This window comes from Hyperoodon ampullatus (assembly GCF_949752795.1).
Source record: "Hyperoodon ampullatus genome assembly, chromosome: 13".
Taxonomy (NCBI): domain Eukaryota; kingdom Metazoa; phylum Chordata; class Mammalia; order Artiodactyla; family Ziphiidae; genus Hyperoodon; species Hyperoodon ampullatus.
In genome coordinates, this window is record NC_136926.1 from 43792889 (window position 1) to 43807495 (window position 14607).

General features: G+C 40.6%; 1 protein-coding gene across 2 annotated transcripts; it reads right to left on the reverse strand.

Annotated features, from left to right (window-relative positions):
- Positions 1–4995: 4995 nt before the first annotated feature.
- Positions 4996–14209, reverse strand: AQP4 (aquaporin 4; the record flags this gene model as incomplete). 2 transcript variants are annotated; one of them, XM_079717556.1, is made up of 5 exons in its annotated part: positions 4996–5274; positions 9249–9329; positions 9614–9778; positions 10669–11083; positions 14178–14209. In XM_079717556.1, the coding sequence occupies 5 exons, from the start codon at positions 14207–14209 to the stop codon at positions 4996–4998; spliced, it is 972 nt and encodes a 323-aa protein (XP_079573682.1). The 2 variants fall into 2 exon arrangements, with proteins under 2 accessions (XP_079573682.1, XP_079573683.1); XM_079717557.1 differs by lacking the exon at positions 9249–9329.
- Positions 14210–14607: the final 398 nt, after the last annotated feature.

Genomic DNA, 14607 nt, shown 5'->3' on the forward strand with positions numbered 1-14607 from the left:
ATTCAAATATTTTGCAGACACTTATACAGTAAAAACCAACTAGATTAAGGTATATTGCTTTGTGGTATTTCCTAATGATTGTGAGATATTCCACAAGTTGCTTATTCATTTATGCAACAAGCATTTATTGAGAGAAATGTGAAGCCTAGTTCTCAGTGCCGAGGGTGGAGAATACAGAATAAATAAGACACAGTCTTAGCCCTTAAGGAGTTTAAAACCTACTAGGGGAGACAGAAACCTACACAGATGATTTCACTACAATGTGACAAAGGTGATAGGAGACGTACACATCCACCTGGCTCCTAAGGCAGCGTCCTCCACTCTTCCAATGGGTTGCATGTTACATAAATGATTGTCCTCAATCCTTCCCTGTGGGTCTGTAACCTCTCAAAATTGAGAGGTTCAAACCGAGAGCCCAAGGGAGTAAACCAGTGCTCACTGAGCCTACATTATCCATCTAGGTAGGCAGAATTTGCCAAATGCCCTAAGGATGGATCATCTATTTAGTAATACCAGCCTCATTTGAGTCACAGTTGTTTAAGTCTTCACTTTTTGACTGTACAATGACAGTCGATATTCAATGGTCTATATTTTGCATAGATGTGAACATTTAGAATTAAGCCCACGAAAACACAATTTTCACTGTCGATATGAGGATCTACCACACTGTGTACTCTGCAGGCTCTCAAAACTTTTTTTATTATATGGATTCCACCACCATTTCATTTGGTGTTGACTGTACTCAGATATCTAAACCTCTGGTCCTTCTAAATGATGCTTCTAGGATGGGACTTGCAAAAGCTCTGGATGAATTTTCAAAATCATCAAACACATTTTAAAACATTAAACAGTTTATTTGCACAAGCTTAGTAATATGAGATACAACATCATTCATGGAAATCAACCACAATGCTAAGACTTTAATAGATTATTCCAAATATTAAACATTACAGTTTCAATCTCCTTAACATTAGCTCTAACATTGGAATAACATTTCAGTTAATAAAGAATTGTGAATATGACCATATGTTCAGTTTATTCTCACTAGTTTATCATGAATTACAATTTTTTTTGTGATTTGGGTCATAAAAGTGATAAATAATTGTTTATATAGTTTCATAATTGCATGTTTATTTAATTAATCCTGAAGAGAATCTAGAAATACATTCCGATGGGTTATATAAATTCAGTGTATTTTTTAGCTCTTGGATTTTAACATGCATAGGTAACACTATAATTGTTCTTAAGTTTAATGTTTACTGTACAGGTTGTATAACATTTATTTGATATCTATTTTCATAGGTTATTGTCCTTTGCCAAAGTGAGTGGCCACAGTTTTTAAGCCCTGAATTAAATGTCTTCCATGTACTTTAGAGAGGGTTTCAAAAGTTACTGCTATTTTGGGGTGATTTGTAAAGTATTACAACACCAATGCAATGTACATGATTTGGGGTAAAGAGAGTGAGTTTTGTTATGTTACACTTTCCAGATAGTAAATACATCTTTCTAATAATTTTGATGCCATAAACATATTTGGAAAGACAAAATTACTTTCAGGTATAAAATATTCTGTTTGCATATTCTATAATGCTTATGATGAGAATTTACATTGGCTTTCTTTTGTCTGATAAGTTTGTCTGCTGGGCTTGCACTGTCATCCTCAGCTGTCACAAAGGCAATTTCTTTTTCAAATGTTCACAACATGTGGGAACAGTGTCAACAGGCTACAACAGATCACTGGGATTGATTCTAGCATTTGAATTTGCTATTCTATTTTGGAATTTTCTGGTTCATTATGGAGTTTAAACCGGTAAGTGAGTTGCTTGGTTTCACGACCTAAGAAGAATATTCTGTGCTGTTTGGAATCAGACCTCTAATAATTAGAGAGCTTAATTCCATCATACATGTTAGTGACATATTTCTCATCTTGTAAAATCTTCAAGACTGAGCCACAGTTTAAGCCAGCACCTACCAACTGCATTAGGAAAAGGGGAAGACGATAGAAAGTATAAGAATTTATGAAAACATCAAGTGGCAGAGACAAAGTGTAAGAATCTTACATTTAAGCAACTATTTAGATACCAGAAAATACTTCCTTCCAGTGTAAAAGTTGAGGACTCTTTGAAGAAAATGTCCTCTTCTATCATGAAAACATACATTCAAATTCTGGGATCCCAATTTTAAAGAAAGCCCTGAAAACTTAAAAATGACATTTACCCTTTGTACTCTTTTGACAAACTATATACATTTGCAGTGTAGGGACCACCTTACAATTTGGGGGGTGCTTGTTGTACTTTTCCTTAGGGAAGAGATGGCTGGCATTGTTTCCTGGCTGAGTATAATTCATTTATGTCCTTCCAGTTTTTTCTCTCTGATCTCTTTTCTGTATATCTGTCAGCAGCACTCTCCTGGGAGTAGCACGATGCACTTCATTAATAAGAAGGGATTAAAGGAAAAAGCCCCACTCTCCTAATACACTTGGATAATTTGGTGCCATCCACAAGGCAAAAGACCCCTGCTGCATAGATGTCATCAGAAAGGTACAATTTCATTACTTTTTACTGGTAGAGCCTTGAGTGAAATATATGCAGGGAAAGAAAAGTGCAAAAGCTTTCATTGTCTGCATGCCCCTAAAATAATAGAATGCAAAAATATATTTTATGGTTTTTACATTTAGATGGCCTTCCTTAGTAGTCCTTGAACTCACGCTCTTATTAAATATGGAGCAAAATAAAGATTAAAAGAAAATTTTTTATATCCTTAAATCACAAATGATATATATATATATATATATATATATATATATATATATTCTTAACTAACACACTTGCTTTGAATACCTACTATGTGCCAGGCACTCTGCTCATTGCTGGAAAACAAATGGCAAAAACATCATTCATGAGGGTTTTTTTTTTCCCCAGCACTAATTTATTGAATGCTCTAACTGAAGTGAGTATAAAAGTGAGGGTATTAGAAGTAAACCATATGGCTGAATAAAAATGATCATAAACTAGTAAATTGTAAGCGTATTTGGAAAATGTTTCTTTTTTTCCTTGCTAACTTATTTTTGAACTGACATGTTTGCTGATGGTTGATAGCATTATCTTTTGAGCTGAACCACCCCCAGTTTTAAGCCTTTAAGGGTATATTGTGCAAACACTTGAAAAGATCCATCATTAGAAATACACCCTAGTTCCTATAGATGGTGCCCCAAACAGGAAGCAATGTGTCTCAGTGGTGGAGGGTGTGGCCAGCCACCAAAGGTACCTGGGATTTAGGCACCTGCCAAAAAGATGTCAGGGGGACTCCCAGGGACTCCACTGGTGTGACGTCTCTCTGGGAACCTCGTTCATTACTTTCTTAGCACCAAAGAGAATCAGTGGTCCATTATCTCACTGCCACACACACACAACTGCCATTAACACCAAAAAGTGACACACAGTTGGAACTGTGAGTAGGAGAAGACAGCCCTTGATTATCAGCTATTTACAAGCCACTCTTTGCAGTGATAGGGTTTTGCTTTACTATTAGCTTTTGTTCAGTGAAATTGACTTTTTCAGCTCTTTAAGGTAAAGGCTAGACTAGACAGTTAAGATGATAGAAACTGGGGTTTACAGAGACCATTTTACTGACATAAGGCAAAGCAGTATGGGAAAGAACAAGTTATTTTGAAAAATAAATGAGTCAGTAATGAAAATGCTTAAAAAAACCCTACAGTATCTCTACAAATGAAAGATTGGTCATCTAGTCAGCTTTGAATACAGAGCGTTTTGATGCCCCCACCCTTTTGTTTTGTGGTCATGCCGTTCCTTGTCTCTCATGCATTTTAATTCATTAAAATATTGATGCGCACAATGAAGATTATCAACAAATGTCATGAAAAGTGGGAGAGTAGCCATGATTGGGACTGGCAGGACCAGTTTACACCTTCTGGAATGAGCAGAGCTTGATAATTAACAAAAAGTCAGGACTCAACTGGTTATGTTCTTGCTATCAAAAATATGTCTCAGCTAATGTTTAAATATAGTTAACCAAAATTACAAACAAACAAAACCCCCAGTTTTGCCAATAAATTAAAAAAATAAGCAAAATGGTTAAGTGGTTAAAAGCTTAGATTGTTAACCTCATGCGGTGTATTTGAGGATGTGCACTGAAAACAGATCAACTATTTGAAACCAGCATGCAGATTACCTTTTTCCTTATGATTTTTGTATGATGGTAAATTTCCACCCACCCCCATAAGATCTTACAAGTCTGTTTGTCCTGAATCTCAATAGGTGCCTTATGATGTGGATGTTTTATTAGGTGGAACACATATAGGATTTCTGAATACTCTTTGAATTTCTGGGCTTTAGTTCCATATTACCTTGGGCAGTGAGGAGGAGGAAGGAATATTATGAATTGGAGTTTGAGTTGAAAGTTGGATATTTGAAATATAAATGAAAACAATTCACTAGCAATGACTCTTGTTAATATTCTTTTGCCGAGGTAGTTTAACCTAAGGGGGCTGCTTATAAAAGAGCTTGTTGTATTTGCTCTCTTGAATGTGCATGACTCTATGACATACTCTGTGTTTTGCCATTGATTAACTTGATTTAACAGAATAAATACTCAAATGAGGATTGACAATACTGGTTTCGTGGGAGAGGAGGAGTAAGCTGATAGGTATGTCTGTAAGTTGTCAGGCAAGCCTTAACAAATCTTGATACACATTTTAAATTGATTATTAATGAATAGCAAATAGATAAACTAGATACACATTGGCTTTGGGGATACTTCAAAAAGATTTTTTTTTTTTAGATTTGAAATTCATGATAGGTTTCTTTCATTCCTCCTTGGTAAATAATGAAATATTTACTGTCTAGACTGAGTAATATGACATGAAACAATAAACTGCACATGTCTAATTTATAACAAATCTGTTTCCTTAATGGGTGGAAGAAAATCTGAGGACAGTTCTAAGGGCTCTTGTCTGCTTTCAGTGCTATCGTCTAGTCATACTGAAGATAGCACCTCTCCAGATGGGTCTTTCCCCTTCTTTTCCTCACCCCGGTCAATGTCGATCACGTGCACCACTCCAGGTTTTAGAATCAAGTCGTCGGTCTCTACCTGGCTCCTGTTGTCCTCCACCTCCATGTAGCTCCCTTTTGTTTGCTGGGCAGCTTTATTGAAGGCTTCTTTAAAACGACGTTTGAGTTCAACATCTGGACAGAAGACATACTCATAAAGGCCACCAGCAAGGACAGCTCCTATTATTGGTCCAACCCAGTATATCTGGGGGAAAGATGGAAGAGTTATAGAGTGTAAGTAGAGTAAAACTATTCCTTTGAACAAGGCATGGATATAGAACTTAGCTGGTTTAAATTAAGAGAGCAAATGTGGGGCTTCCCTGGTGGCACAGTGGTTAAGAGTCCACCTGCCAATGCAGGGGACATGGGTTCGAGCCCTGGTCTGGGAAGATCCCACATGCCACAGAGCAACTAAGCCCATGTGCCACAACTACTGAGCCTGAGCTCTAGAGCCCACGAGCCACAACTACTCAGCCCAGGAGCCACAACGACTGAAGCCCGCGTGACTAGAGCCCATGCTCCGCAACATGAAAAGCCACCGCACTGCAACGAAGAGTAGCCCCATTTGCCGCAACCAGAGAAAAGCCCGTGCGCAGCAATGAAGACACAACACAGCCAAAAAACAAACAAACAAACAAACAAAAGACATAAGTGGTTATTTTTAAAAAAAGAGAGAGAGCAAATGAGTCATGCATTAAAAAAAAGGAGAGAGAGAATTGGAAAGAAAATAAGAGAATACATTAAATCTACATCAGAGATCCATATATTGCTAAATAACATCTGAACAGAAAATAAGAAAAGACTGTTTCCTCTTCTCTTTTCCTGATTTCATTAATTATGTTCTTTCCATTTTCTGATAATCCTTATAGTAAAGATAGGTCCTCTTTGGGAGTACGACTTCTTCAGCTGAAATGGAGGAAACATTTTCTGGAGAGTACTTTTTTTCTTAATATTGCCATCTTACATTGGTCTTTTGCATAATCACAACCATAGTACAGATTGTATCACTTGGGGCTTTAATTATTCAGTACAGCATGATAAATGGAATATGAGCTCGACCACTTAGCAATCTTGTTACTGCTTGAATCTGTTACATAACTTCCTAAACCTTAATTTCCTCATCTGCAAAACAGGGATAATAATAATACATACCTCATGGGTTGTCAGGATTAAATTGAAATAATACTTGTAAAGTATTTCATAGTTCCAATTTCATTGTAACTTGCTCCATTCCATCGTTTCCTAGACAATTTAAAGATGTATGGGACTAGGCTGGCTATAAGTCACTTTCCTTATGTTACATGATTTTCTCTCAATTTGATGATTTGATTTAAGAGAAAACCTCATGGTTTGCCCATTCATCTTCTTGCAGAATGCTTTCATCCTCATGGTTCTTACGCTGATGACTTGGTGGAAAAATCTGTACTGCATTTATGGATGATGGTTAGTTGAGGATTAGCCATTCCATAGGATTTTATTTCAATAACTGGAAGTTTCTATCATATTAGTTATGTGTCTAGAATGAAACAAGTTTTGAGTTTGGATAAACTTCAACACTTGCTTTAGAGCACATGTAGGCCATAGAATATTAGACATTCATTCAACAGATAGACTTGAGCAACAAAAACCCTGTTTATTGAGCACACTTTCTCAGCTGGCTATACTCAGTGCTTTTCTTGTATTAACTCATTTAATTCTAATGATGACCTTTGAGATAGATATTATTATTATCTCATTTTATGGGTAAGAAAATGGACATGCAGAGAGGGTGAGAAGCTTGCTTAAGACTTCATGCTTAGCAAGTGATTGAGCTGGGATTTCAGGTCTGTCTGATTTCAGACCTCTCTTTTGAATCATTATACTGCTTTCTACGATGCTACACTTCGCTCACTTGAAAAAAATCTGATGAATGCTTCTGGCTTAAAACACTCTCTGGAAATGAAGCTCACTTAGCATCCTCATTGCAAAATCTAAAGAAAATTCAAACTTTAAGCTGAAACTGAACACATATACTGTACAGGGAAATTGTTGACAAAGTGGCTGCAAGAACCTTATGTTCAAGTTCCTTATCTTGAACATGAAAGAAACCATGTCAGAGTTTACCTTCTCTGTGCCCTTTCAAAGGAGAAATGAGAGCCCTCCTCTAAATGTCTTTGCGCTTTGTCCCTTGGTAAGATCTCATTTGGTATGTTCTATTCCACAAGCTACAAATCCCGCAAGGGAGAAAAGGGACTGCTAAATCATTATGACACGTCCCCCAAAACACCTACGAAGAAGATGTCTAGCCACATGCTCTCAAAAATAAACAAATCTCAGTTTCAAGTTGCTATTCCCAAACTCATAATGCCCTTTAAAGTAACTTTTAAAATTCATAAAGGTAAAGAAGTTCTACTGCTAAAAATATAGAAAATCCAGAAAAGAAGACTAAAAAATGTTATTACACTACACACAAAATTCATCATTAATATCTTGTTATTTATTGTCTATCCATCTATCTACAGACATACTTTAAATTAGTTGTTAATTTCACACAAGCCTTGCTACAAAATGGACATTCATTTTCCGTAGGATTAAGTTTGTTATAAAATAGCAACAACGGGAAACCTTGGATTCAATCAACAGCTAAAGATTTTCTTGCTACGTAAATTTTAACTAGTGTACCACAACTCAAGTAATTAATAAAAACATATATTTTCATTCACATATTAAAGTCCTCATGGATTAAAAGTTGTCATTTTTCTAAATTTTACTTACAAAAATCGTTTGAATAAGATGACCTAAAAGTTGTACTTTTATCATAAGATCTATACGCTGCCTGTTACAAATTTGTATTCCCATTAAAGTGGCAAATCTTTAGAGACATACATGGAAATATCAGTGGCAAAGTAACCAATCTCATGGGTGGTATTGTTGACTAAGTTTTTCATATCTGGGTCCAAAACCTTGCTTTTGATCACTGACTCTCATGCTGTTATTTAATGGGATAGATTACTTTAATGGGATAGATAGGTACACTTTTCTTAGAAGTGAATGCATATAGCAGTGGGGCAATTTCTTCTCATTTGCAACGTACATCAAGGTTGAGTGCGTGTGACTGTGTCAATAACCACTGTATGCATGAGATTAAAACAAAAGCGACACCTACAATGGAAAAGAATCTGAGTATGTATAACTGAATCACTTTGCTGTACACCTGAAACTAACACAACATTGTAAATCCCCTCACTACAATAAGAACATAAATTAAAAACATAAGTGACATATTCTTACATTCATGACTTAAAAATAAAAGATGTAAAAGAGCATTCACAACATATACATGAAAATAAAAGTTAGCTCCATTTGAAGCTGGCTGACATACACCTATTTTTATTGGTTATTGTAAATTAGTGTGTAAGAGGTCTTCAAAACTGCCACATTATTCATTTAACGGATTGAAATTTCTTTTTGGTAAGAGACAATTGAAAAGAAATTGACTGTGGTATTTAACAATGGATACCACTGCTCTTTGGAAGCATTGTCCCCACGTTAATAAGTAGGGTAGGCATGAGGCTGGGAAGTGTGTCTTTTCTGAAAGTCATTTCTTTTTCCAGTTATGGTTATGGTGATAATAGCATAAATATTTGCACTAATTATTTCTCACCATCTGCAGTTCAAATGCTTCCAACTCCCATACTATTAACTGGGTTCATGCTTTTGTAAACAAAAAAGGTAAATATTTTTGCAATGGGCTATGCTTTTAAGCATTTCTCTTTCTCTTCTTCTTCTTCTTCTTCTTCTTTTTTATTATTTTTTGCAAGCATATTTTCCGTCATTGCTGGGAAGGATTTACTTTCAATTATTTAAACACCATATTCACTTCACCACCCTGATTTTAACTTGTTCCAGATAGGCAACCTTCATGTTCAATATATTCTGCTGAAGTCTGTCAGATACAGTGCCCAGAGCAGTGCTTTAAAAAAAAAAAAAAAGACTGTCACTGAAGGTCCAGAACTGATATGAGGTGTTTTGTAGCAGATCTGTCCTAGTCTCTCCCTAGTCTTTATGAAAGATGTAACAAATTAGGGGTTCAGAGTTGGGAGGAAGAGAAACTAGTGAGCAAAATAATGGGAAAAAAAGAGATCTCTGGGTAATTGTCCTCAACTGTAGGAAAACAGGCACAATGAACTTGGTGGTTACCCAGTGGTTTTCCCAATTTCCCATGATAACTGCAGGTCCAAAGGATCGGGCGGGGTTCATGCTGGCACCAGTGTAATTGATCTATAGGGAAAAAGAACACAACTTCAGACATTGCTGAAACAGGGCTACTAACAGGTAGACTTCATTGCAATGTTCTACCATTTGCCAAGTCAGTTAGAGGAACTATCCAGATGTTAGCAGACATATCAATGTTCTCATCACAAAGTTAGCCAAAAAATCACCTAAAATGGACAGATATAGCTGGATACTAAAGAACTACAGCTGTGAAACATAACATCTTCATCCAGCTCTAGGGTGAGGATAAACAACATGGATCAATTACTTAAATGGGCTTGGAAACTTACTGCAAATAAATGTCCAATTGCAACAGAGAATCCAATTGCTAAAGCTATGGAACCAGTGACATCAGTCCGTTTGGAATCACAGCTGGCAAAAATAGTAAACACCAACTGAAATGTGATTATCAACTCCACCAGGAGACCATGACCAGCGCTAAGATTTCCATGAACCTGGAGAGAGAAAAATGTTCCATCTGAATTAAGGCAAGGGAACATTTTCTACAATAACATATCATTGTGAAAGGCACATTTTATCCCTGCAAAAACTGATGATTAGTTTGAGTCTTCTATCCTACCCCTAGTTGAGACACTTGCACCCCTGCCCCCTCAAAAAAGAAGAAATAAATTTCTACTCATTTTGGGCCATCACAGATAATTAATTACTCTTACAAGGACCAAGAGGGAGTTTGTGCTGAATGTCCTTTTCTACAAAGGAAGCAAAATATGCCACTGCTGCACTTAACCTATAAAAGAGTTTCTTGAGAGTCTTGTAATTTTATAAGGCAATGATTAAATCCATTAATTAGGTTTAAATTACTTAATATATATTTCAATTAAAATTTCAACCATGTGTGGTTTTTTTAATCAACCCTGGTGCTGAGCTAACAAATGATATTCCTAATCAGCTTAGAACAAAACTAGGATCAAACGCCAATTTATTTTTTTAAGTGTGACCCTCGATGCAGATCATTTTAAATCTCAGGCACATGACAAGAAACAAAATTGTTCCTTCTGCTAGTGAACCAACAAATAATTGTAACAAAAATGTCTTAAGTTAAATATATAGCCAATATAGTAGTCACTGGGATAGAGAGAGAGGAAAAAAACCACACAATTTTTGTGCTACCCAGACTTAGTTCAAGTTACTCAATAGCACATAATGATTTCATAGGATGTAGTCAGCGTGGCTGGAATCAGTTTTCACCCCTATCAAGAGTCATCAGACATTCCCTGGGAATAAATTAGTAGTTTTAGGAAGGTCTCTTAAGCCACCAGTTGTCACTTAGTAGTCTATAAGAAGCCTAGAGTCCGAGTTTGAAAACAAGAGCTAAAGATGGTACCGTTGTGACTCCCAGGCCTCCCACCACACTCGGAGGCGTGACCAGATAGAGAATCCCAGCTCCAATGATGGCACCCAGGCACTGGGCTGCGATGTAGAAGACAGACTTGGCAATGCTAATCTTCCTTGTGCACACCATAGCCACTGTCACGGCAGGGTTGATGTGGCCACCACTGATGTGGCCAAAGCACTGGACCATAGTTGCGATGCTGAGTCCAAAGCAGAGGGAGATGAGAACCATGTCGACCGGTAAGGGCTTTTCTGCTCCACCCCAGTTGATGGTGGATCCCAGGCTGAGCAGGACAAAAATAAGCATAGCCAGAAATTCCGCGGTGACTGCCTTCCAGAAAGCTTGAGTCCAGACCCCTTTGAAGGCCACCATGATACTCTCTCTTCTACACAAAGGTCCACACTTACTGAAAGGAAAAACAAATCGGCATCAGAAGCTACCAATCCAAGGTTTATGCCTTTAGGTGAGGACGTCCAGGCCCGCAGTCTTGCCCCACAGTAGGGAGGCCACCCGGCCAAAAGTTATTTGCATACAGAGAAAGAATGCTTCTGGAAAATCTCCTTAATTACTTAATTATCTCTTAAGGAGATAATTAAGTAATTACTGTTATGGTTATTCTAACAGTAAATATTGTTATGTTATTCTATTGAGATTGTTATTCTAATCTCCTTTGAGTTAATATCCAAAGATCATCCAGTTTCACTGGAAAATTATCTGAATTGTCCCTAGAAAGGAAAATGTCTAAATCAAGTTCCTTAAAGAATTAAGAATAAAGTATATTTACCTTGTAGTCAATTCCCCTCAGAGCAAGTTTCTACGTTTCAAGGTACTTTTTACATGTCATTTCTATTTGGAACCTACAGCCATAAAAAAGGGAGGTCTTTTCCAGTTTTGTCCTTTATGGTTCAAATGGCATTCTGGAAACGGATTTGTAGAGCTGACTCTCCCTCCTCTCCCCCATTGGAGACTCTGGATGAAGGCGAGTCCTGCTAGGAAGCCAGGAGGGCTGGAAGACTGGAAGGCTGGCTTTGGAGAAGGTGAATCTTGTTTGGCGAGAGGGGCACTCGTGGTGACTGGCAGGGCCGGAGTTGGGACCCGGGACTGGGAAGGGGACGCTGCCATGCTCTCCCCGGCCAGCGGGAGGAGTCCGGGAGCCCGCCCGGGCCCGGAGGCGGCGCGGAGCCGTGTCAACCGCAGGCCCCAGGGGAGCCGGAGCGCCTCTCCGAGGGCGGGGACCGGCCACCTGGGCGGGGCGGGCTCCAGGCAGCGCCAGGTGCACAGACGCAGCGGCCCCGCCCGCTGGGTACCAGGCGCAGGCACCTCACCCGGGAAAGTGCATCCTGGCCTCCGCGTACTTTTGCAGGGTTGAGGGACCGTCCTCTCTTGGGCCTGACTCTCCACCCCTTGACGTTTACCTTTCAGATAAAACCTCCCAAAGGGGATCCTGGAGGCCAGTGTGTACCAGCGGCGCCCCAGGCACCCTGCCCGCCAAGTGCGGGGGACAGCGACTTGGTCAGAGCTGCGGCAGGCAGGTGGGCAGGGAGAGTGTGGCCAGGGAGACCATTGTCTCAAAGCAGGAGGCTCCGGAGAGCGGTTTTTCTCTAGTGTCTTGCTGACGGCCTTCTCTAAATTCTGCTGGTACCTCTTCCTGGGGCGGGGAGGGGGCGTGGCGGGGGGGAAGAGCTTGCGCACCTGTGGGCTGGGGGGAGGGGGGAGGATGGGTAGGGCAGCGAGGCAGCCTTTGGGATGGAAGACCGTTTCTTCCTCTTAATGTCTTTGGATCTTTAGAGCTGAGAAGGGGTGGGGTTTGAGGATATTAATGGCAAGAAATGGCTAGGGTTCCCCTTGGGAGGCAATGGCCCCAGTTACCCCATTGCTGGAGGGGAGAAGCGTGGAGAGCATTTAGCGGAGACTCTCATCCCAGGGGACTGTGAAAAGGGTTAGACGAGAAAGCCAGGTGTTTTAACAGATTAGAATTATTGCAGCTTTCCCTCCGACGGACTACGGAGCACGGGCCCTTCCCCGCACTCCCCCCCACCCCCCGCCCCCAGTCACTTACAGTCTCCAGGAGCCCGGGTCTGGCTGGTTGGGCAGTGGAGACATGCTGTACCAACAAGGACCAGAGGAATGCCACTCTGACCTTTAGGATCTCGGCTCAGCCCCTGGTCTGACGTGGGGATTTGCTTCAGAGTTGGAAAGAAAAACCCATTTTCCGCCCAAGCCTAGGTGGCTCCAGAAGGGGACCAGCCAGCCCTGTCCCCAGCGGTCCCTTGCCCCAGTGAACTCCTCTAAGTGAATCATGTAATTACGAAAAACCCCAGCTGGGAGGACAATGACATCACACTCCCTAGAGGAAGAGAAAATAAAGAGACAAAAACAGCACTTGGAGCAGGGTGGCCAGGGTGCCCTGGGGGAGAAATGACAAGTATCCCAAAGGGGGAGAAACTCACAAATTGAAAAAGAAGTTACAAGGAGGCTGGCTTCTGAACTCACCAGTGGCCCACGGCTGTAGCCAAGATGGCAAAGGGCAAGGTGCTATGTCAGGCGATGGTCCTCTGTGGCCGGATTTAGTGGGAAAAAGGAAGAGGACAAGGCAGGAAGCTAAGGCAGCCAGGTGGGCAGGATGCGGCAGGTCCCATTCTCAGCACAGGGATCTGGGGGAGGCAGGCCCTGTGTACAAGACGCCTTCCTGCTTCACCCTGTCCCTCACCTTCCCTGATCATTCTCTGTGCATTTGCCTCCCTCTCCAGAGACCTAATCTGAGAAGCTCAGTTGCTCTTTCAACTTCAAGCTTTTATCAGCCAGAGAAATAAAAACCCAACCCCCGAAACCCCCAAACAGATAGACTCCTTAAGCATGCCTTTAGCTTTCTTTGAAAACGTGCAAAACGCTGACCTCTTTCCAGGGCAGAGTGACCAGCCTCCGTCGCCTGTGAACCCCAAAGTCCCCTGGCAGCACATACATACCTCTGGCTTGACAAGCGCTCACCCCAGCTCTCTCACAGTCCCTCTTAATTATCTATCGTCAATGTTCCCTTCCCTGTTCACACTCCCTGGAAATGCATCATCACCATTTGTTTTGCTTCTTTCGCCCCAGAACAAAGGGGGTTTGTTGATGTGACCGGGTTGTACAGACCGGACACATTACTTTCTAGCTGAACGCCCAGCCTGAGCCCCTTCTGGACAGCTGAAGCCATGGGTGAGTAATTTTTCTGATGAAAAATACTGCAGATAGATTTACCTCCATAGGGTCATTTTCTTGTGCTTTCACAGGTCTCCAGTATCTGGAGGATTTTGCTCCAAAGCATCCCTTTTCTTCTGCCCTCTCTCTGCCTCTCCTCTCTTATGAATATGCCCGGTACCCAGCCCTGAAAGAACCACCCACCTGCCCGAGAGTTTCCTTCTAGATTCTGCCTGAGAAGGCACACGTATCTGTAATGAAAGAGTCCGAGTCTCATCTTTCGTCAGAGCATTGTTCCCTTAAGGCAAAGAAGGACTTACCCCCACTGCCAGGCTGCGGGTCTGTCACTCATGCCTCCTTTGGCTAGAGGGCAGTGCTCATTGCCTGCGTCTGGGCTCCCAGCGCACTGGGAGTCAGATTACGGCCACTTGTCTGATTGGGTTTGTGGAGTCTTAGGGGTGGAAAGATTCTGCACCATGTGGCAATCGCTAAGTTATATTTGAACTTGAAATGACTTTTTCTACCTGATCGCTATAGACACAGGGCATTTCAGGAACACGAAACGCTGGCTCACATTAATGTTTCTTTAGCTGGTGACCCTTGAAAATGAGGATTTCCCTAAATCTTTGAGTTCCTTCCACCACAGAGAATTGCTGACAATTTGTCTTTTTTTTTTTTTTTTTTTTTTGGTTACATGTATAGTTGAAATTGGGCAACTATCACAGCACGGATTTGCATTATCCAGCAGTT